The following is a 24,848-nucleotide window of genomic DNA, read 5'->3' on the forward strand; positions in this document are numbered from 1 at the left end:
TTCCGGCTATCTTGCTAAGAGATCTCCGGATATGACTTATTCTTTGGTTTCTACCGAAGTCATGTTCCAAGCAATTTTCACTGATCCCATAAGACTCATTTCCAGGAGTTTAATGAATCCTTCTCTGTTGATATCAAGTGTTCCTGCTACGATTCTCATAGCTGATGTCCAATCATCTATGAGATCTTCTCTATTTTTAAAATCTAATACATCTAGGTCAAGCATAACCCCATAAGGATGTATTGGTTCTAAAACAGATTTCTCATAGGTGTTTGTTGCAAAGGAATTTTATTCTTCCTTGACCTTGTTCCCGCTGGGTGTGCTTCTCCACCATTGTAAAAGTCTGCTTGGGATTCTCTCATATTTATATTCTGAGATCCCACACTTTCTCTTGGTGGTTCCTGCGAATATGATCAGATTATAAAAGGTTGTTCAATAGTTCGTATGTATTCTGATTGGATTTTTGAAAGCAGAACAATGGCATCTCACATTGTTGGATATCCCCGTATGGGTCCTAAGAGAGAGTTTAAGTTTGCTCTAGAATATTTCTGGGACGGCAAGAGTAGTGCTGAAGATTTGGAGAATTTGGCTGCTGATCTCAGACCTGGAAGCCGATGTCTAAAGCTGGGATCAAGTACATTCCCAACAATACATTCACTTACTATGACCAGGTGCTTGATACAACTGCAATGCTTGGTGATGTCCCTCCAAGATACAACTGGAATGGTGGTGAGATTGGTTTCTCGACCTACTTTTCTATGGCTAGAGGTAATGCCTCGGTTCTTGCCATGGAAATGACCAAGTGGTTTGACACCAACTAGTAAGTGATGGACCAAGTTCCCCTAAATGGTTTCGTTTTTTCCCCTGCTTCTATTTATCTAACTAATTCTGTCGGCATGTGAATGCAGCCACTTCATTGTCCCAGAATTGGAACCTGATGTGAAATTTTCTTATGCTTCTCACAAGGTAGTGAATGAATACAAAGAGGCTAAAGCGGTATGAGATAGATGTTCCCAATTTTAGTGTAGAATATTATACGTGTCTTTTCTTCTAAATGATGAAGATTAAAGTCCGTGTGTCTTATGTGAGGCCCGGCGCTGAAGAGCGGGGGTGATCGCCGGTGCCATGAGGTTGCACGGACAATGAGCGGCTCTTGCCAGGCTTCTAGGTGGAGGGAACATGAATGAACCAATCCCACACCGGAATGAGAGGGATTCCGAGACTGTTCAATGTAATGGATTGTACAGTTGAAGAGGGTTTAAAAGATTTGATATGTACTACTCATATCAAGAAGGTGAATCTTCTTTTTTGTAGCTCATCACATAAGAACTCCAAAGTTAAGCGTGCTTGACTTGGGGCAATTTTGGGATGGGTGATTCCCCGAGAAGTTTCTTAGGGTGCGTGTGAGTGAGGACATAAGCACGCTGGAAAGACTCGTCTTGATACAGTGAGGACATTCGTCGAATCTGGGGCATTACAGTTGGTATCAGAGCCGACCTCTCTTAGTACGGTGTGGTTCGGGGACGAACCAAGCGGAAGCTGGTGGGCATGTGAGGTCAAGGGCTGAAGAGGTCGGGGGGTGATCGCCGGTTCCATGAGGTTGCACGGACCATGAGCGGCTCCTGGCAGGCTTCTAGGTGGAGAGAACATGAATGAACTGATCTCACATCGGAATGAGATGGATTTTGAGACTGTTCAATGTAATGGACTGTATAGTTGAAGATGGCTTAAAAGATTTGATATGTACTACTCATATCAAGAAGGTGCATCTTCTTTTCGGTAGCTCATCACTAAGAACTCCAAAGTTAAGCGTGCTTGACTTGGGGCAATTTTGGGATGGGTGACCCACTGGGAAGTTTCTTAGGGTGCGTGTGAGTGAGGACATAAGCACGCTGGAAAGACTCGTCTTGATACAGTGAGGACAGTCGCCGAATCTGGGGCGTTACATCTTAGTATCCGTACTTCATATATAGTTGAATTATCGATGTGTGTTTCTTGATCATTCGTTTGCTTCGTTCTGCCTCCTGATGAACTTCACTTTCATGTGGCTTGGTGTCGATACTGTTCTAGTATTTATTGGCCCTGTTACCTACTTTTTGCTTTCTAAGCCAGCCAAGGGTGTTTAGAAAACTTTTCCTCTTCTTTCTCTGCTCGACAAAATTCTTCCAATCTACAAGTGAGAACTATATTTAGATTTTTGGTCACCTCGAGATGGTCTCTCCTTATTCACATTATATCTCATCCTGCAGAGAAGTTATTGCTGAGTTGAAGGCAGTTGGTGCTTCATGGATTCAATTTGATGAGCCCACGCTTGTTTTGGATCTCGAGTCTCACCAATTGGAAGCATTCACAAAGGCATATGCTGAAATAGAATCAAGCTTATCTGGACTAAGTGTTCTAGTTGAGACCTATTTTGCTGATGTTCATGTGGCTGCATTCAAAACCCTTACCACACTTAGTGAAGCCACATGTTTTGGTTTTGACTTGGTACGTGGAACCAAGACCATTGATTTGATCAAGAGTGGGTTCCCTTCTTGAAAATTCGTCTTTGCGGGGGTGGTTGATGGAAGGAATGTAATGCCCGGTTAATCGTACAAATGATAATAATGTGTTTATGTCATAATATATAGTTATTTAGCTCATTATGTTTTACATGTTGATTGAGGTATCGATATTGAGATTGAATATGATTTCTAGATTGCCCATGGTGTATTGAGAATGAATATGTGTTTAAATAGTGATAGTAAGATGTGTAGGTAGAAGTAGTGTAATGAAGTTGGTAGGAAATGATATGAAAATATGACAGTTTTTACGGGTTTTAGCACAATTATTAGAATATTTATCCAAATTATGTGAGGCTATAACCATTAGAAAGCTAAGATGTAATGCTACAACTTTCATGTTTTGTGTTTTGTCAAAATCATTGTGGAAGACAAGCCAAAAATGTCTCGAAGTGTGTCGTGTATATCGTCATTTCTTCGCTGACACATGTTGGGAGAATAAGCATAAATTTTTACTCCGACTTCCAAATGACATGAAACTAGTTGGAGATGCAAGCGAAGACATAGGGCTACAACTTTATGTTTACCACTCTTTCCGATTATGGAAGGAAGAAACGTTTTTGGAGCGATTTTTGATGAAATAGTGTGCAGAGCCGAAAGCTGCTCGCCGGGCCGAAGAGAATGTCCGCCCGGGCGGACCTGCACAAAACGTTTTCTGAGAGTTCCTCGCTCGGGCGGTAAAAGACGTCCGCCCGGGCGCTGCCTCATGTATAAAAAGATAAGTTTCGACTTTCTAAGCTAATCCTACCATTTCTTAACCTCTTTACCACCAAAACACGAAGGAAACAAGATTTCTTCCTCCCAAAAGCTCCCTTCTTATTCCTTTCATCCTTTTGAAGTTACAATTAAGTTCTCCATCACAACAACTTCCTAAGGGTGTAAGTTTTCTTCTCTTTTAGTTATTATACTTGTAGAGGACAATAAAGGAATGATTTTCACATAGTTTATACATAGTGATTGGTTTATTGATGTATTTGACAGTATAGAAGCGAGAAACATCGTCTCAAACCAGTAGTCATACACTTGGACTGTAAGTTGGTATGTTCTTGAAGTAATACATGAGTAATATTATGATTTCAAATAATTTCCATTGATTATTTCTATATGTACATTGTTAGTATCTTATTGATGAAAACATAGCGCCATATTCCATTATTATGTATTAAATATGAAAGAAACTCACGAATATTGAATATGGGTGCTATGTTATGAACATGAACATTAACATGAAAGGAAAAGAACTGATTTTTACATGATATAGAGCTCGTTGACATCATGGGTGGTTTTAAGTCCACCAAACCTATAGGTCAATATATGTTCATGGGGCGTGGGGTTGCCAAAGGTGCTCCCTGACGTCCAACACAGTAGGAGCTATATAATAAAGCAAGCACGGTAGTACAGGTCAACTAATGAGGCTCAAGTACAAAAATTAACATGAATATATGCTATGATATGACATGGTTTAAAGATTCATTATTCATCACGACTTGATACATATGTTCCTTCTACGCATATTGATATGTATAAGTGCCAACTTATTGAGTTTTATAAACTCACGTAACTCATGTATTACAGGATTAGGTAATGAAGATATATGGGATGTCGGTTCGCAAATGGATGCTTGTGACGTGCCTCACCTCAACAAGAACCGGGACGTCTTATTTTATAGCTTCTGCATATGTATTATAATGAATTTAATGTCATGGTTTGAAACAAGTTTTACAAGGTGTATATCTATGTGTATAATGATACCGAATATGTTTGTATATAAAGATAAGATTATATGTACATATTTTTATTGTTGCTTGAGTGTTGGTGTATTACATGTTGTTATTATTGCTTGAGTGTTGGTGTATTCAAAATATAGGGAAATCATGCCAAAATTTTTATAAATTGTCGTATTGATGCCCCTTGTTTAAATTGCTTCATAATATAGATATATCATTCAAATCCTATTTTGATTATGGTAATCATGTCAAGTATAAAGTAAGGGTGTGACAAGGAACATTTGGGCTAATAATCACAATGCATCTCTTATCACCCTAAAATCTCTAGAAGGCATTAGTCAGAAAAGGTTTGTGGAAAAACTCTTGTTTATCAGGTAACAAATTTTCTATGATAAACAATTGTTTTCCAATTTTGAATGCAGACAAGCTTATTGTGTCCACCTCCTGCTCGCTTCTCCACACGGCTGTTGATCTTGTGAATGAACCTAAACTGGAAAAAGAAATTAAGTCCCGGCTCGCATTTGCTGCACAAAAAGTTGTTGAAGTAGATGCTCTTGCAAAGGCATTGGCTGGAAAGAAGGATGAGGTCTATGTCGCAATCGCTATCCTTTAAATTGAGGTTGTTGGGCAATTTTCGATTTTTACTTCGTATAAACATTTTCAAAATGGCTATTTAATTTTTTTTCCATTTTTGGTAGGCCTTTTAAAAAACGGCTATGTTACACATTGGTTGTTCTTTACGTTTCAGGCATTCTTCACTGCAAATGCTGAAGCTCAGGATTTCTAGGAAATCATCTCCAAGGGTGAACGACGAAGCTGTCCAAAAGGCCGTAAGTTATTGATCTGCATACTTTTTATTTGATAAGTTTCTAAAATTGTTTGCACTCACCCGTGGAATCTCTTTGTTATCTACCAGGCTGCTGCTCTGAAGGGTTCTGATCATCGTCGTGCTACAAATGTCAGTGCTAGGCTTGATGCTCAACAAAAGAAGCTCAACCTTCCGATCCTTCCAACCACCACTATTGGTTCTTTCCCTCAAACCATAGAACTCAGAAGAATCCGCCGTGAATACAAAGCCAAGAAGTGAGTGATTTTGCCATATTGTCAATTTGTAATTCTTATTTTTCTAAAAGCCCATATTTTAAAGGTGAAAATTCTTCATTCTAGGATCTCGGAGGAAGAGTATGTTAAATCGATCTAAGAGGATATCACAAAGTTGTCAAGCTTCAGGAAGATCTTGACATTGACGTCCTTGTTCATGGAGAGCCAGAGGTAACCCAATAAAAAATTAACAAATAAGTTAAATGTCATGTAACACTTTCTAATAATTGAATCTAATGATGAAATCTTTGTTTTTAATAGTGATTTTACTTTTTTAACTATTGCAATTCCAGAGGAACGATATGGTAGAGTACTTCGGAGAACAATTGTCTGGTTTTGTATTCACCGCTAATGGAGCGGTACAATTTTATGGCTCTCGCTGTGTGAATCCACCAATCATTTATGGTGATGTGAGTCGCCCCAGCCCAATGACAGTCTTCTGGTCCACTACCACCCAGAGTATGACTAAGCGTCCAATGAGAGGAATGCTTACTAGCCCTGTAACCATTCTCAACTGGTCCTTCGTACGAAATGACCTACCGAGGTATATACATATATATCTGACCATAATATTTATCAGGATGGATGTACTCTACTTCTGTTTCTTACTGTTCGAAATAATCCCAACTCACATTTTGTGGTTCAGGTTTGAAACATGCTATCAGATTACTTTGGCCATTAAAGATGAAGTTGAGGATCTTGAGAAATCTGGCATCACTGTCATTCAGATCGATGAAGAAGCATTGAGATAAGGTTTGCCTCTGAGGAAGGCGGAGCATGCCTTCTACTTGGACTGGGCTGCCCACTCTTTCAGAATCACCAATTGTGGTGTCGAGGACACTACCCAGGTACTTTTTCTTTAATCTTTGCACTTCATTTCGTGACAATCGATGTAAATTTTCTGGTACATTTGTTGCCTTGTGTTCAGTTCAGTCCATAATTGAGATACATTTTTTAAATATCAAGTTAGTATAACAGAAATAACTATCGTTAAAAATCATTGTCCCAAATAGCTGAATTCGTAAGTGGTGGAACAATAACATTTTATATTTTATCACGTCTCTTCACATGTAAGTCAGGGACCAAACAACATAGATTCGATATTAGTATCTAACGCATATACATCTCTGTTGATCAGGTATAAAGCGAGGCAATGTTATATCGATTTGGTGAAATATAAGGAAGATTGCATGTTAGGGGTTTGAACTCTTGGGCACGTTGTTATGATACAATGTTAGAAAGCAATACTTTTGTGCCTTGTTTAGCACCAATGATTTATCCTACAAAATGCTATAAATTTCGCTTTCTAATGTTTCGTCAACAGATCCACACCCACATGTGCTACTCCAACTTCAACGACATCTTCGATCCAGTCCAATATTGACATGGATGCGGATGTGATCATCATTGAAAACTCTCGATCTAATGAGAAGCTGTTATCAGTTTTCTGTGAAGGAGTGAAATACGGTGTTGGAATTGGACCGGGTGTGTATGAAATTCACTCCCCCAGGATACCATCAACCGAAGAAATTGCTGATAGGATTAACAAGATGCTCAATGTCCTCGAGACCAACATCTTGTTGGTGAACCCTGACAATGGACTCAAAACTCGCAAGTACGGGGAAGTGAAGCCTGCATTGGAAAACATGGTTTCTGCAGCCAAGATCCTCCGAACTTAGCTTGCTAGCGTGAAATGAGGCGCTCGATGCATCAAACTTCTATAGTTCTCAAATTTGTTGTTAAAGGAATTGTTGTCTAATTATTGAATAATTGTTGTTTATGGTGAAATTTTTATTATTAGCAGTTGTAGCCCGCTCGTTGGGAATTTTTCTTGTTTCATTTTTGTTTTGGAGTTTTCAAGTCAATGAACTATATATCATATTCTCTACACTTTTAACTTCTGATGTTCTTATATACTGACTCTTAGATTGGGAGAGGAGAGGTATCGTGCATTAAATTTAACAACACATCAGTCATCAATGTTCATTTCTCTTTATGTCTGGTGATAAAAGTGAATCTCCAAAACCCATATATTACTAGGTTCCAACCTACAATTTGGTTAGTAGTTAGATTAGATAAGAAATTCTCAGATCTCTCCTCATATTATTCTTTTCCGTTTGGTAGGTTTCTACTTTCTAGGCTTAAATTGACTATTTTTTCCCGATGGTATCTTCTGCCTCACTTAAGCTGAGTCTTAATTTCATTTCTAGTGGCCACATGTCAGGGTCTGACTACTACCATCAAATGAGTCGGGATAGTTAGATCAAAAATATATCTTGCTACATAGGGACGAACTACGTTTGGATCCCCTGAATCGCAATGAATTCGTATGGAACCCTTCCGGAGAATTCAAAGTAGTAACCATTTTTAAATTTGAATTTTAAAAGATCATCTTTGTTTTGATTAAAAGCATATGATCGCGTCTATTTTAACAAATGGAGATTATTCTTCGGATGCGTGATTTTTTTTATGCAAAAAGCAAATGATAAATTGTTGGTGAGATTTCGAGAATAAAATGGGCACATATTTTCGTTGTTTTTCATTATTCCAAAAGGTGAAATCGCTCACCCCGGGCGCCCCTCACACCTTGCCCGACGGGTATGTGAGAGGAGGTAAATCATGGTAACCTGACCAACCAGCAGTGGCTAGACCTGTGCTCACCGCGCACAAGGAGCCTCCCCCCTACTTCGAAGGGAGTTACTCCCACACTGTCGCTTGTGAGACTCGATCCTTAGTCATTATTCCAAGATGTCACCACTGCTAGCCAGTCAGGCTAAGCCCATGCGGGCTCGTTGTTTTTCATGCTCAGAGAAGAACGTAGTTGAGTTTGCTGGGAATCAACCAAAAAAAGAGGTTGACTTGTGTTACAAAATTCACCAGTTCTTATGTACAAAGCAATTGGTGAACTATGTCTTAAATATTTGTAAAAATAAAAATAAAATGTGTAAGTTTAAAAATTATATTATCATTAAAAAAAAATCAATCAAAAGTTTGGCCCGCCATGGCCAATGCATATGTTATATCATTTTCTCTTTAAATGGTAAAGAACGAGAGCTACGCAATTTTTTTTAAAAAAAAATTGATTTTTGACTTGAAGTCTCTTTAGCATTCGACTACTCTTAGTTTTTTTAAAAAAAATTTAATTAGCAAGTATTTAAGTAAATAAATACTAAATGAAATTATAACGTAGGAACTTTTTTTATATTGGAGTTGGGGATCTACAAAGTCTCGGACATGACACTGTTTTATTTTGTACACAATGTAACTAGATCAAGGGATTCGTGGCCAACACCAGGACTTAATATAATGGTATGGCGAGCAATATGTTGCATTGGGAAAAGATATACAGGTGTAACTTCGTCGTCTTTTTCTTTTTTTATTCTCTTTTATTTTTTCTGCTTTGTGTACGATGTGGGAGATCTTGTATCTAAATCCAATGATACTGGATTACTTTCTTTTCCTTTTCACAATTTCTGTCGGTGCTATTCCCGATTGAATGACTCCGCTTTGTTATTTTTAATGTATAACAAGGAACTATTAAAATAATAAACCATGTATTACTAGATCGAATAATAAATCACAGATATAATAATATATATGTGATTTTAAAACCGTTGAATTACGGTTATTTTATTAATTCCAAGATATGGTTAATGTATTGATTTATATGGCAAATCAGAAGAATGGATCACCTCACAACGACATGGAGAATATTCATTCATTTGGACAAAAGATGTATCAATCGGAAGTATACGAAAACAAAGAACAATTTTACTTGCTCATTTGCAGTTATTTAAGCTAAATGTTGACTAATACATATGAAAAAGGAACATAGCTCTCAAAAAATTTGGAAAGTTACTCTGCAATAATATTATCAAATCATTTTTTCTCAATATATATATATATATATATATATATATATATATATATATATATTAGAAATCGATTTTCTGCCTACAAAATTGGGACCTGAAAGGACAGTTTGGCCTGGCCAAATGTCACATTACAACACCCTCAATATTGAGGAGAGCTTTTCTCGCAATCTTGAACTTTTTTGTCAAGGAACTTTGGCTACTCAGAACATACTTGGTGATGAAGAACTCGATCCCGTTCCTCAGAGATTCGTACTCAGGAATGGTAGTAATACGCGTAAAAACATTCCAGATGAGTTTATCTGGAAACTCGAGTATGGCCTCAAATAAAACCCGGAAATGCATAATCCTTTTGGGAGTCGGATGGATGGCGTCGTTTAACTCAACTGCCTTCAAAACTGCTAATGAAAGACTAAAACATCCAACCATTTCTGCAACAAATTTAGCTAGGTGCATGGATCTGATCAATGGCATTGAATCCAGTTCCTTGAAATGATCCCACAAACAGTACTGTGAAATTAAAACAAAGGGCTAATATAAGTTAAAGAAATGCTAAAAAAAAGAAGTGGAATGAACGGAAAAAGTAAAGCCACAGCAAGATGCATATGGGCCACGACTTTCAGTAATCTCAGATTTGTTTCCATTAAAAAATATTCAACAGAAAATGCCATAAATGGAAATCAATGCCGAGTAAAAATACATAAAGGAGTGGATATATCAACATAGATGCTTAGTTCATGTTCACATTGCTGCTAATCCTACAGGTTATTTTAAAACTGTAGTTTAATTGCATCTAAATCAATTATCTGATGCACACTTACCTATATGAAGCCAGCAACCTCTCTAATGATATAGGAAAAAAATTATTTTAAAAACTGAACAGAATGCAAGTTTTATAGACCATCCATTTTATGTAATTATTTAGTTTGTTACATATGAAATAATCTTCGTATTTTGAAATATTTTTTTCATATTTACCTGTCACATTAAAATTACGTATATTTTCCGCATCGAAAAACATTAAACTGTGTCGTCAAATAACCAAAACTGCTAAACTATGAGTTCATTTCAATTCCAGATTGTAAATAACTACCGCAAAGGTCTGAAACACTTGGTACTTCAATCTCTCAATTATTGAATAAGTGGTTAAACTAGATAAAGACATTCAGATACAGAAATCAAGAAGCCCTACCTGCAAAGTGAACCTGTGGTTTTTGTCGAAGCTGCACAATTTAGATGCAAGAAGACAGTAGTACTTGTTAAATATTTTTTCCTGCAGACAGCACTCCACGAGTACCCGCATGATCTCTCGATCCTAAACATAAATGTATAAAAGATGAGAAAAATTTTGAAATATCAGATAAACAATTAAGAAAACCGAATACGTATATGGAACCTGCTTCCCCAGTAACTCTAGTCTCAGAAGTTTCTCAAATGCATCAATGTAATCCTCGGCACTCATAATTATGCAAAAAATTGCTCTTCTTGCATCTGTATTCATCCTTTGCGATGCAGCAAGCTGTAGCATCTTTTTGGTTTCAGGAATCTCCTTATCGATTGCTCCGGCAACATCTTCGAGGTTATCTATACCTGAAGCAATAACCTCAGACAACCACCATTGACCTTTCTTGTAGGGATCAAGAAGCTGACTCCATTTTAACCCTCGAATTAATATATTATCTACTTTTAACTGCAAAAACAATAGAACTTTACCAAAAGACCATTGGCATTCACATCACAAAAAATGGCAAATCACATATTTTCAGTATCTATATCTATTTAATATGGAAGAAATAAATAGAAAAAACTTCAGAAGTTTCAGGCCATTATTATTATATTACAACTTGTGTGTTTCGCTGAGTAATCAAGCTAATGCTTTCTTTCACAAATTTCAACATTTAGTAAACTTCGTCATACTGCATAATTAAGTCTTGCAGCTTTTTCCAACAAAGTGCTTGATCATTGTTCCAGGCCATCTTAGATCAACCAAAACATAAGACAGAAAAAATTACCAGAATTCAACATGTTGCCTGAGACAAATAACTGTGAAAATATGGGGGAAATTGGAAATATACTAATATAGTGGAAAGAAGACAAAAAAGGGTGTAGCTTGCAGCTAGGTCCATAACAGTAGACACGAGACAAAAGAATGATATTAAATACATGAAATTAATAAGCTATATGAATCAAAATAGGAATGGCAGGGTCTTCAAATGCATTAATGCCCATCCACTCATGTAAAAAGTCTTACGGAAGTAATTCATGATGCAACAGATGTCAGATGGTATTAAACAGGAAGGAAAACATAAGCCAGTGGACACCTTTTGTAGCCACTTCTTTACTTGGGTATACTTTGGAGTATTTTCCTCGGATCTTTTTCTATTGTTCTTGATATCGTAAATAGTTTCAAGCATAAACCTCATCTGCAGAAAATGATGAACATCAATTGATGTTTGAAGCAGATATGATTCAGAAAATAATAGAAAAAAATATTTACTCTGTTACAGCTCAAATTTGATTGCCCCTCTTCAGAAGATGCCTTCAAATAATTTGCCCTACTCTGAACACTTGAGATTAAGTTTTTCATCTCACTAGGATCATCTCCTCGTAATTTCATGCCACAACCTATCAGAAGCAAGACGATTTTATGAGAAGCTAGCCCAATAAACCGCAACCAAGTTCATTTAAAGAATAAAGAATACAATAAATAGCAGGCTGTCAAAAGACATGACAATAAGTATATACAAACGTGTTGGTAAAGACATTCTGCAAATAGGAAAAGAAAGTTAGAACCAAGAATATTTCTAACAAGGAAACTCCAGATGTTGTGTTTGTGTATCTAGTATATTATGGAAATATCAAGCTATCACATAAAGAATCTATGAACTTTTGGTGCAATTACTTGAACTTCAGTGTTCCCTGCACATAGAAATTTCCTTGATAATTGTAAATAATTGACAACCAGAACTACTTGAATAGTTGAGCAGTGGAAAAGTTTATGGTTTCAAGCATAAACAAATACAAGCATCGCATTCTGAAACCGATCTTTCATATCTATCACTGAAAAAAGGGTTCTTGTTTAAAATGAGGTGATACTGGCAAACAGGCACAAAAACAAAGGTTAATTAACATCATAGTTATTAAAGACACTCGCCTGGCTGCGCCAATAACCCAGGCGCGACACTTTAAACAAGTGTGCCCTTTAGGCGCGCCTAGGCAGATGGAAAGCACATAAGCATGTGCTGGTTGCTGTGTATTGAGATTTTGTGCATGCATATAAAATAATTCAACCAAACAAATTCAAGGAAACAATTTTAAAGCCCAATTGCAAAATTCTGCCTATTTAATGTTTAAAAAACCCTATATGCATATGTTTCATCTCCCTCGTGCTCAAATTCTCTCCGCGTCTACACGAGTCGCTAAATTTTAGAGTGCAACTGCGCAGCAGCTGACCTTCCATCAAGGCAATAATAATACTCAGTTTTGTTTCTGTCACTGAAGGTTAGCATAATTATTCCACAGTTCTGTTTCTGTCAAAGTTCAGCAATTATTTCTCAAAGGTTAGCAATAAGTGATCATGATTCGTGAGAATAGCAATACAGCCACTACCCAATTTTGTTTTTGTCAAAGTTCACTAGATGATGATGTTCCTTATTTCAATATATTTACACTTTGTATTTCAGCAATATATTTATATTTTATAATTTGTATTTAATTTATGTGATATCTTAGTATAAATCACTCTATACATATGTTGAATTTTAAATGCGCTTTACTTCTACTTTGGTACTTCTACTTTTGTAAAGCGTGCCTTGCGCCTCAGGCTCCTGGCGTTTTAGTATGTCTTGCGCCGTAAATAACTATGATTAACATCCAAAGCCATAAAAGGTTTGATCGCAGTCAAAAAACATTGGAAAAAAAATGAACTTACATTGTAAAACTGTTTTGATTGTAGAAACGTCAAGCTCTGTTAACCGCTTGCTTAGAATGAGCAAGAAATCATACATCAACTCACTGGAAATTGTCAAAGAGAGAGCTTATCAATGGGTAAAAATATGCACATACAAAGTTTTAAGTGTCAAATATTTAAGTCACTGATGGAGGGATTATAGATTATTCATTTGAAGAAGTACAATCACAGTGTTCAATAGCAAACACGACTTTTTGGTAAAGTCAATGACGTTACTACAAATAAGAGTACAACAAGAATCACAGATTTCTAACAGTTAGATGCTCAAGAAAATATTTTCAAGAGATACAGCTTAACTTCTCCGACCTCATAAATTACCTTGAGCAGACTCCAAAAACATATAAATTTGATAGTAGAAGAGCCAGATTCTGTAAGGAGATTTTGTCCTCCTTCAAATACTCTTCCTGAAAATAGAACAAAAAATAGCCTTAGTTGAATGAACATAGGAGCTGGTCACATTCCACAACTAATTACACATAATTTTGAACTACATAACCAATGCCTTTTCATTAATTGCAGAACTGATTACTTAGAATATAATGACATAAATACAAAGGTGTAAAACATGCTCTAAAAGTAAGCACCTCAAAACGTTTTGCCAGGCATGACAGAAGCTTGGCCCCAAAGTCAATCCCAACCAAACAAGCCATGCCAGCAACAGAAGCAGCAAAAACAGCTGCATGCCTTTGAAAAGAAACACAGAGCGAGGATCCGTGTCAGCAAAAATGATAAAATAGAAGCTAATTGATAGGAATCATAAAAAAAACCTAAATAATCTTTGACTTTAAATATCATTCAACGGCAAGTAAAAGTCAAAAAGATTACAAGTGTAAATCATCGAACACTTGGGTAAAAGCTCAGATGGTAATAGTAGGATGTACCAGAAGCAGTAAAGAAAAAAATGAGTTAAAGCAAAAAACAGCCAAATAAATGGCATAAACTTCCAAAAATACAATTAGTTTCTTATTCTTGCATGGCTTATCACCTGCATGTTCGAAAATCTGCTCACTTTATACTTGGTGCACAATTGATTCCTGCAAGCCTTTATACAAGAATAATTAAACCACATATGAAGAAGATAAAGAAATAAATCCAACATTTCCTCAAAAATCTGCATGGTTTGATACTGGAGGAATATTAGCAGGCCCAAATGTTGAAAATATTGGGCCAAGAAAGAGGCCTATAAAGGAAACCCAACAATTTATAAAGCATACCAGAGGAGATAGAAAAAGCAAGTGGGAGGGAGCCGGTAGTTTGTTATGCAAGGTGGGGTAGGAAAAGGAGATAAATAGAGAAGGAGGGGGGTGGGGGGGTGGGAGTGAGTATGTCAAATATTGCTATGTGAATGCTAGATAAGCTAGGGCAAGAGGGAATATTTCCTTCTTCATAGTAAGGGTGAGAATCGTCTTGCTGTGATTCTTCTTATTATACCAGCAATATAATTCAATACATTTTACGTTCATAACATATTAGTTCCATTCATCAATTTTTTTCTATTCGAATATCCTATTTGTGTTAACTATTGAAGACTGCATTAGAACCATTTACAGAAATTCTCAAATAATGTGTCAACCAAATGATGCATCTGACTGGCGCAAAAAGTTGTAAACTTCTAATTCATTGATAGTTCAACTGGGGGCAAATGAGGGAAAAAAGAGGAAACAATAAGAAACTTAAGAGTAGGCATCAAACTCAACTGTTCGAAGCCACTGATATCCCTAGAACATGATCTGACAACCTCTTCACACACCATTTGAGAGTAAACCTTGTGGCCAGCTGACTGCATATAGATCAAGTTATCAGAGAATGGAATACCAACAAATTTGCTCTGCCATTCCATAATGAAGCAGGCATTCATAAGAACCAATGATAGTTGAAAAAGTTAAATAGCACTCCAAATATCATATAAATAGATGATACAAAATGAATATAGTAATATGCGGCTTACTTGAATACATCTAAAGACTTCACCCGTTATTGATTCAGCGTCAGAAAGCTTATTTAATATCCCTGAAGAGAAACAAGTAAATCAGGAGATATAACATCATGGTGAAGAGATCATACACTTAACTTATTGTCAAGTGCACTGCACCTTCACTTATTTATTTATTGGTATAAATTGACAATCATGCACTTTATAGATTAATTCATAATCTAAAACAAAGCCATCTCAAACTTTAGTTGCTAAAAAATTATATTTACTAACATTGTACACAAGAAAAGAATTCAAAATAATTTCTTTAACTTTAAAATTTATGAAAAATCAATAGAGGGTATATCAGGCATTTTGCCGAAGAGAGAGAACGTGGAGTGCACTCGACAAGGAAAATGGCGAGCATCTCTCAATCAGTACAAAATTAAAAGGAATCAACATGCCAAGGTAAATTTGTACCTCGTACTTGGAGACGTAGTTGATCGTATTCTTCTGATCCATCTCCACCATGAGATCTAAGATGAGGATGCAAATATTTTGTTGGTGCCTCGTTTGGAAAGTTTTCCAGCACCACATCAGCAAAAGATGATTCAACCTTATCAGAGGTTCTAATATCTGAATCATTTGCTAGTTCGGTTTTTTGTTTTTTTTTGAGTCGCTTACAAGTTTTAAGTTTTTCAGCTGAAAATTGGTTATCGAGGTCTTTGCTCTGCCCATCGTTCGATGAATCAATTACTGAAGGAATACCATCAAACAACATGTTGATTTCATCATCTACCCATAAGTTCCCTTCCTTTATCTTGAGTTTCTTTGTGAGTTTCCTTTCCAATGTCAAATCAGCTTCAGCCAAATTTCTGTCACCTAGCATGTCTGCCTCAAGATACTCTTCAAACTTTGTTTTCCTTCCTTTCACCTTTTTGGTATGATTTGGTAAGATCACCTCCTCCACCACATTGTTATGCTCCTCAAAACTACCAACCCTTGAGTTAGAATCTTCACTCCTTTCATCATCTGAATTTTCATCTTGTACTCTTCCACTCTCAGTACTTTCAGGAATTCCTTCAGTTGCCGCAATAGAATCAAGAACAGAAGGTATTCCCTCAATTAATGAGTCAATATCATCATTGGCGGCACTCAACCTCCCATTTTTCACCTTGAGTCTCTTCGCAAGTTTCCTCTCAAATCTTAAATCATCCTCTGCAGACAAAGACCTTCCTCCCATCTCCATTTCAAGATACTGGCTGAAACCGCTTTTCGAACACCCTCCTAAACCTTTTTTTCTCTTGGATTCCTTCGACTTAATTTTGGAATCTGCTATCGTAGAAAGTTGTCCACTGCAATCCTCACTACTTACGCCCTTTACAGTTATCAGATCATTTGATTTACTTTTGAATTTCTTCACCTTCTGGGGCTGCACGGTGCAACCTTTTACTATATTATCCATGGGAGTTAATTTTTGGACAGGCTTCGAATTCAACTCTGCAGAGGATTTCTTTGACTCCCGGGACTGCTAACACAATTTGCAAAAATAAAAATCTCATCATCAGAAAGCATAAACTCCGCAGAATTAACTATTCATTGATCAATTAGAAGCAAACAAAAACAGGGCATATAAACAAAATGAATCCATCATGCTATATATATGTTACTTGATGTTGGACCCAAGAATCAAACTTTTTCTTGTTCTTAGCTGATCGAGCTTCTTTTCTGCGCTCTCTGCGGGATTTATCACTGGATTTTTCAATTGCAGCTACATAACAGACGAATTTCAAAAGAAAAAATAAAAAAACATCAGTTTCTCCCATTTTCTCCTAATAGACTGAAATACACATAGAAGTTGAGAAAATCTCACCCATTATTCTTCAGCAACAGCAGTTGTATAGATATTGAAACGTGAGATTGGATTGTCAGCACCGTATATACCTAATGGCAATTTTGTTTCAATAAATTACTCCGAACAGATTGATATCGAAATTCATTAACAGCACACAATCAAGAAAAATCATGCTTAAACACTTCTCCGGCAACGTCATAATCGAATCAAAAACCTAATATATAGTTGAGTCTGATGAAATTTGATTCGATTAAGGTTTTATTCTTTACATGTTACTTGGGTTTCCGACCTAACCGAATAGACCGAAACAGATATAACCGAAAAAAAATTGAATAAAACCAAACCGAGAGAATTGGTAACCAATGTAACTGAATTTTCTGAGATAAAAATAAAAGGCAAGAAGATAAATCATGAAACAAAGTTTGGGCGGAAAGTGCTAGGCTGAACTTGCCCAAATACCGTACACAAAGGATACATGAATACCTCAGAGAATCTTGAGAGAAACAATAATTTGATAGCAATTTATAGATATCGAAAACTGTAAAGTTAGTGCTTATAATTTAAAAGCATTTTATAGATATCGAAAGGCGTAAATTAGTGCTTTTAATAGCAATACCTCTGAACTCTGATTCAAGCGTCGGTTACTCGATTCCTAGCTACCTTCTATCGCGGCTATGGGTAGTGAAAAAGGAGTTTCCGATGACTCAGAGGCAAAGGCTTTTGATATAACTTGTAAGACTCCGGCGATGCATGCGAGGGTTGACTGAAGAGAAAAGATTGCCGGCTTAGTGAAAGATTTTTGTATGGGTCATGCCCAATCCAATATTATACATATAATATATATGCCCTATAAAAATCGAATTTTATTTAAATATTAATTCGGTTAATTCATTAAACTAAATTTTTATGAAGTTAATTGAAATCGAATCGATTTAACATATTTTTTAAAAATCGGAGTTCTTAATTAATTCTATCTGGTCGGTTAATTCCGTTTAAATAAAATTTTGCTCATCCTGAAGTGACATGAAATCGAAAAATACGCTAGTTCGAAACCCAATCACAAGGATCCAAAAAATTGAATTTTCATTATTAATTTTAAAAAAATTCTAGATTTAACTCGTTTCGGAGTCCAGATCATATTATTTTTAGTCCGAGAAAAATACTATTATTTTTTCCAAGTTAGAGCTAATAAGAATTTATTTTCAGACAACCATGTCATACCCCATTTTTTTTATTATTATCTATGCAAGTTTTTACTTTGGCTCACCAAATTCCATCATTTCCACATATAAAGTCCAGTCCAACTCTTTAATTTTATAGCTTTGTAATAATAATATATGATTTATTACATTAAGTTCAATCTCTTCCAACTCTAATTTTTGGATCCAAGAATAGCAACGTTATCAACGGGGAGAGAGATGGTTGATAATCTTGATTGTGCAAACTTAAATAACGCTTGGGGAAAACACAAAAGTTCCTGTGAGACGGTCTTACGGGTCAATTTTGTGAAACGGATATTCTATATCGGTCACCCATGAAATAGTATTATTTTTAATGTCAAATATATTAATTTTTATTGTAAATATGAACATGATTTATTTGTCTCACGAATAAAGATCTGTGAGACCGTCTTATAAAAGACCTACGCTGTGGAAAAATAGTGAATCGAGTAATTAGATTTATAATTTGATTGCGTTAAATATATTATAAATTTTATTATATGTTATCATCTCCTCGAATTTAGTTTGAAATGGTCTTTTTAGTTAAAAATATATATGATTGATAATTGATTTTTAAAATTTTAAATAATTCTTTATGGGCATGCTTTGTTTATATGAAAAAATAACTTTAAATTGGAAATTATTTAAAATATAATGATAATAATTTATAAATTACTAGTTAGTAATGTGGCACAATTATACATTTATTGATTAAGATAAGATTTTCCATGCATTCAGAATAACTAATTAACTCGATGGAAGACGGTTGAATGTCTACTTTTTTTTAAAATAGTAAGTGACCTTACAAACCATTAAACATAGATGACAAATGTCTCATGTCTCTCCCACTAACTATAATCGAATGGAAACACTAATCAAATAGACAAAACCCACAAAGCCAAATGCAGTTTATCTATATATAGATGTCAAAATGTGTTAGATTTGTCACCAAAGTTATTATCTTAATATAGAGATGTCAAAATGTGTTAGATTTGTCGAGCCAACCATACCCACTATGATTATATTAAAAAAAAGTATATTGAATTAAAATTTTAGCAACTCATTTGAAAGGCGATGAAAATGAGCTAGACTGCTTGGGTTATGGTTTACAAAATTTTCGAGACGTTACAACAAATGTCTCGTGTCTCTTCCACCAACTATAATCGAATGGAAGCACTAATCAAACAGACAAAGCCACAAAGTCAAATTGTTGCCTCGATTTACATATTTGTTATATAACATGGACAACTATTTATATATATTTTAATTCCATATGTTTAGTAATCCAGCTAAGTTACATATTGGTCACACCTGGAAGCTTAAGAAAATGGATTGTTTCTTATTTAATTTGTGTACCCAAAAAGAATAAACAAGCAGATGCCACATTCAAGAGCCTCTATTTATAAAGTAAGAAACAATAGTCAATATGAAAAAAAAGCCAAAACAAATAAATACTTCTCCCAAACGGACATTTTATTTGATTTCAATTAAAAAAAACATATTATAAACTTCTAACGAAATATATATTATTATTTTATAAAAAACGAATATAATTAAGTAAAAATACCATTCACCTCAAACAAACCCTTTGTTATATATTGTCATCAATCATGGAAATATACTCCTATTGGCTAAAAATAAAAAATCTCATGAAACCAAAGAACTCAGATAATGGTCATTATGTTTTAATAAAATCTAAAAGAGAAGGAAAGCTGACATATGTGTGTGTGTGTGTGTGTGACAGATCAATGGTCGACTGATGGAGTATAAGCTGTATTGTCCATGTTTAAATCTTATATAATCATATCTAGAATATAAGTTTGATATTCTCGTGAAATGTTATTGAAACCGTCAATGGCTTTATTGAAGCTGGCTTTTCTCTATTTATGAGTGTTGGTCAGATTACATGTAATAGACTGATTACTAGAAAATCTTAATCAGATTCATAACAAACCAACATACAATTATTAGGGTTCTGATTATGGTTAAGATATGTTTAACAGTACTCTTGCTAGACCAATAAAGTCATGTGTTTTCACTGAAATTTCTTTCCAATCAATTCAAACTATTTTTAAAGAACAGAACAAGGGACAATGTTATTTAAGCTATCACAGGTGTTGGGATAGCTCTTACATAATGAGCTTGAATCAGCTCCATTTTTTCTTCCAAGAGATTCTCATTTATTGGATCTTTTCCGAATGAAAATAGTTTTTAAGTGCAGGATCTGTCGAATAATATTTAGTTTTTTTTGGTCTGTTTGTCATATGTATGTGCACATTAATGAAAACTTATGTACTTTTCAGATGGATGAAATATAACATAGGGAATTGCCGAATTCAGTTAAAAATGTGAGATCTTTTGAATCATTTTCTACTCTACTCATTTTTTTGCTATGGCGTGCCCAATTCATCAAAATCTTTAAATTAATAAAAAGCAATAATCAAGGTTAATGACAGCAAAACATTGGATATAGCTGGGAATGAATAGGAACTAGAAAATTTCATGTGGGAGAAAAATAACTGCGAAATTTCATTGCAAAATCTATGAACGAATTGCTCTATTTAATTATGAGGCAACACCTGTGATAGCTTAAAGAACAGATCCCTTGTTCTGTGTTCTCTCAGATTTACAACGAGATATCATAAACCAATCGAGCGAATATTTATAAAGAAGAACACACAACACAAAACAAGGGATTCGAACACTCCTCTATTCTCAATCAAGCGAATATCATAAACTAATCAAGCGATATCATAAACCAATCAAGCGAATATTTAGCGACACAGAAGAACGCAGAACAATATTTATATTATGAATCAACTTTGTAATCACAAAAATTGTGACCCAAATCGAACACTCCTCTATTCTCAATAAATCAATCAAGCATATCACGTAAACTTCTTCAATATGAATCGAACACTCTTATAAAAAAAACCGTGACCAAAATCTCTTACAAAACAGGGGATTCGGAACTTACCGGAGATGAGAAGCGGCTGGACAAATCTGAAACCGTGACACTGGAAAAAAGAAATAAGAAGGAAGGATTCTGTAGATGGAAATAAATGTATAGCGGCTGAATAAGGGAAAAGAGGAGCGCGAGACGGCTGAATGAAGGAAAAGAGAGGCGTAAGAGATTTGGGAGAAGAGTGCAAGAGATTTGGCACACTGTTATACTTAATCCATCGTTCTTTCTTTTTCTTTTTTTTCCTTTTAATTAATTTTTTTTTTTTAGATTTTTAATGATTTTTATAATCTGGAAAAAATAGATAAAATAAATGTGAAAATATTTGGATTTGATAAATATTGGAGGAAGGATAATTATTTCTCTTTATATAAAAAATAACATCAATTAAAAATATCATAATAACTAATCTAATATATATTTTGTACTTTACACATTTTTTTACAAATGTCATTATTAAGCATTTGTTACAACGTTTAATTAAAAGTATCACACTAGCCATTTATTGTTGTAGTGAGATATGATTATTTTGACAATCTTATTTTTTCTTGATAGATTTTTATGTAGCCACAGAAAGAGAAACCTAAGTTTTTTCCAAAAAAAAAATTTGAATATCCGAACTCGACATTATAGGGTATTCGACTAATCGGGTTGTTACCAAAGTCGAGTCTAGTTTGCTACCCAGAAAAATCGGGTACCCAACCCGTGTCCACCCCTAACTAATATAGCTTCTCATATACCTATTATATATGTACGTTTTTGTGTGTATGTATATGTATATGTATATGTTTATGGATATGTGTTTGTATGTATATTCTCTTATTTACATTTCATTGATTTCACTATGTTATATATCATCAATTAAACATAAGAAAATTACAAGATGTGACTTTCAATGCACTGTCTTCATCAACTCTGTTGGAGATTAAGAATTAGGTCATCTTTGTCCATTAACTCTAACATGTCCACCTTCAAAACGATAAGGAGAGTTCGTGAAAAATAGTAATGGGAAATCGTTTCAAATAATAATTGAAAAACTTTCATATACCCATTCTAAATACTTTCACAAACAAAAATATATCAGTCACCAAAATAAAAAAAATATTTGTCACCAAAGTTATTACCTTGAGATAGAGATGTCAAAATATGTTAGATTTGTCGAGTCAACCATACTCACTATGATTATATAAAAAAAATTAGATTGAATTAAAATTTTAGCAACTTATTTGAAAGTCGACCAAAATGAGCTAGACCACTTGGGTTATGGTTTAGGACGGATTGGATCAGATTAACCCATCATTTTATTAATTAAAAATATATTCATCATTCATATCAAATTATGTCCAATAAATTTTAAGTCCACCGTCTCTTTAAATTTTAAAACACATTGTGACGCTCTGAGCTGGGATTTGATAACTCCGGAGTTGTTTAACAAATAAACTTTGAAAAACACCAAAACTCATAACATAATATTCATTCATTATAAAATAAAGTTGTCTTCACAATGAAAAATGATAACATACAAGAACAAAAGCTTACCCAAAAAAACATAGATCTGTCTAACACGATTGATACCCAAAAAACACATAGATCTTAAAAATAGCAGCAACTAAAGACATAGCATTATCGCTTGATCCTCTTCTTGTAGATCTTCTTAGTTCTTTATATCGAGAATGAAGGTAAGGGATGAATGTCGAGGCCGATCAAACACGACATATAACATGGTTTATAAAATAGATACACGAATGTTGTTGGTTGCTCGAAAATATGGTTGTCTTTCTAGTTTTTGGGTATGGTCTCCTCAAGCTGAGGCAATGTTTATAGGTGGCGAGGAGCTTTAACACAAAAATTACTATGAGATGGTCTCACGAGTCAATTTTGTGAAACGGATATTCTATATGTGTTACTCACAAAAAAGTATTACTTTTAATTTATGTCAAATATATTAATTTTTATTGTAAATATGAACATAATTGATCAATCTCACGAATAAAAATATGTGATGCTGTCTTATGAAAGACTACTCGGAGCTTAATTATGGTCTTCACATCCCTCAATTTCGAAATTATGGTCTTCATACACAGCCCATTACCTATTTAATTTTTTAAACGTATTTTTTGGTTTTTTGTTTTCAATTTTCATATCTATCACAGCTGACGTTTGAGCCGAAATTTAAAACCCTTCAAAAACTTCTAAACTTTGAAGAACGAAACAATTTATTATATTTTTTTGTGAACAATGCTTCAACAATATTACAAGAGAAGGATAAAATATTTTGAAGATTATTGATAAAGAGAAAGAGTGGAATTAAGGAGAAGAAGATGAATGTGTTGGATCCCGGTTTTCTAGACGTCCAAACGCAGCGGAAGTTTAAAAATTTTATTTATTTTGACAATCAAAATATGTTTGGACGCTCGTATGATTTTATCATAAAAACATTCATCGGGATGTCAGAAATTATACCTTTGTGAATTAATCACGTGGCTCCAACTAATCCGGTATAAACGGATTAGCTCTTGTTGATTCCCTACGAACTTTCTTCGATGAAATCCTTTCTTTCCTTCTAATTAGGTCCACGACTGAATAGATTGATCATCTTCCAAATTGCACTAGAAATATTGGAAGATATTTGGCGTAGGAGAAATTATTTGAGAGACGGCTCAAACCCTAACAATTAAGGTGGCCGAAATTTTTTCTCTTCTATGAGTGGAGGCTTACGTAAGATGTGTTGTGGTGGGCTGGTGAAGGGTTTTTTTTTTTTTTTGTATTATATATATAATTAAATTATAATCTAATTACATAATTAACATTAATGAGCTTGATTTGATTAATTGTGCTAGTTCAACTAGTTTAATTAATTTAACCAAATCCCATTAAAACTTTAATTATTTAATATGTTGGACCTGTACCCCTACAAGCCCATTAAACCACTACAAAAAAACGGTATGATTAGCGACGCTTTCATAAAAAACCGTCGCTCAAATAGCGACGGTTTTCATTTTTCATTGCTATATAGCGACGGTTTTTATATACACCGTCGCTTTTTAAATTATAGCGACGGTTTTATAAAACCGGTCGCTAAAATAGCCACGGTTTTAAAAAATCGTCGCTATAATAGCCACGGTTTTAAAACACCGTCGCTATAATAGCCACGGTTTTATAAAACCGGTCGCTATTATTGCGACTGTTCCACACACCCGTCGCTATTTTGTGCAACAGGTTAAACAAAAGCGACGGTCTTGTGTCCTACCGTCGCTACTATAGCGACAAATTTTCATAAACTGTCGCTAAACTAAACAGACGACGGTTTTATTAATACCGTCGCTTGTGTGAAGCGACGGTTTAATATTAAATAGTCGCTATATTAGCGACGAAAAAAAAAACCGTAGCTATATTTAACGTTGGTTTAATTAAACCGTCGTTATCTTCAAAAATAGCAACGTTTTTAAAAAAACCGTCGTCACTTTTGGCGACGTTCAAAGTTAAACCGTCGCCGATTTAGATCGGCGACGGTTTCTAAAATCTGTCGCTATTAGCGACGGATTTTGAAAATCCGTCGCTATTAGCAATCTGTCTATAAATTGTCGCGTCTTCAACTGATTTTCTTCACACCTCTCCTCTCCCTTCGCTCACATTTGCGAGCGATAAACAAGTCTTCTCTCGTGGAC

General features: G+C 34.9%; 1 protein-coding gene and 1 pseudogene across 4 annotated transcripts; one reads left to right on the forward strand and one right to left on the reverse strand.

The window, feature by feature from the left end:
- The first annotated feature begins 466 nt into the window (after positions 1–466).
- LOC140818591 (5-methyltetrahydropteroyltriglutamate--homocysteine methyltransferase-like) lies at positions 467–7,286 on the forward strand (annotated as a pseudogene).
- Positions 7,287–9,143: 1,857 nt separating this feature from the next.
- Positions 9,144–21,357, reverse strand: LOC140818841 (uncharacterized). 4 transcript variants are annotated; one of them, XM_073178900.1, is made up of 15 exons: positions 21,196–21,357; positions 17,615–17,761; positions 17,017–17,087; positions 16,814–16,914; positions 15,624–16,674; positions 15,180–15,241; positions 14,929–15,011; positions 13,816–13,915; positions 13,550–13,635; positions 13,193–13,275; positions 11,759–11,886; positions 11,583–11,684; positions 10,658–10,951; positions 10,454–10,576; positions 9,144–9,771 (listed from the first exon to the last, which is right to left on the reverse strand). In XM_073178900.1, exons 3-15 carry the CDS (start codon positions 17,018–17,020, stop codon positions 9,388–9,390), a joined length of 2,601 nt encoding a protein of 866 aa, XP_073035001.1. In that variant the 5' UTR covers positions 17,021–17,087; positions 17,615–17,761; positions 21,196–21,357; the 3' UTR covers positions 9,144–9,387. The 4 variants fall into 4 exon arrangements, with proteins under 4 accessions (XP_073035001.1, XP_073035000.1, XP_073035003.1 ...); XM_073178899.1 differs by lacking the exon at positions 17,615–17,761; XM_073178902.1 differs by lacking the exon at positions 17,615–17,761 and having other exon boundaries at positions 15,624–16,671; positions 21,196–21,356.
- Positions 21,358–24,848: the final 3,491 nt, after the last annotated feature.

This window comes from Primulina eburnea, chromosome 17 (genome assembly GCF_022965805.1).
Source record: "Primulina eburnea isolate SZY01 chromosome 17, ASM2296580v1, whole genome shotgun sequence".
Classification (NCBI taxonomy): Eukaryota; Viridiplantae; Streptophyta; class Magnoliopsida; order Lamiales; family Gesneriaceae; genus Primulina; species Primulina eburnea.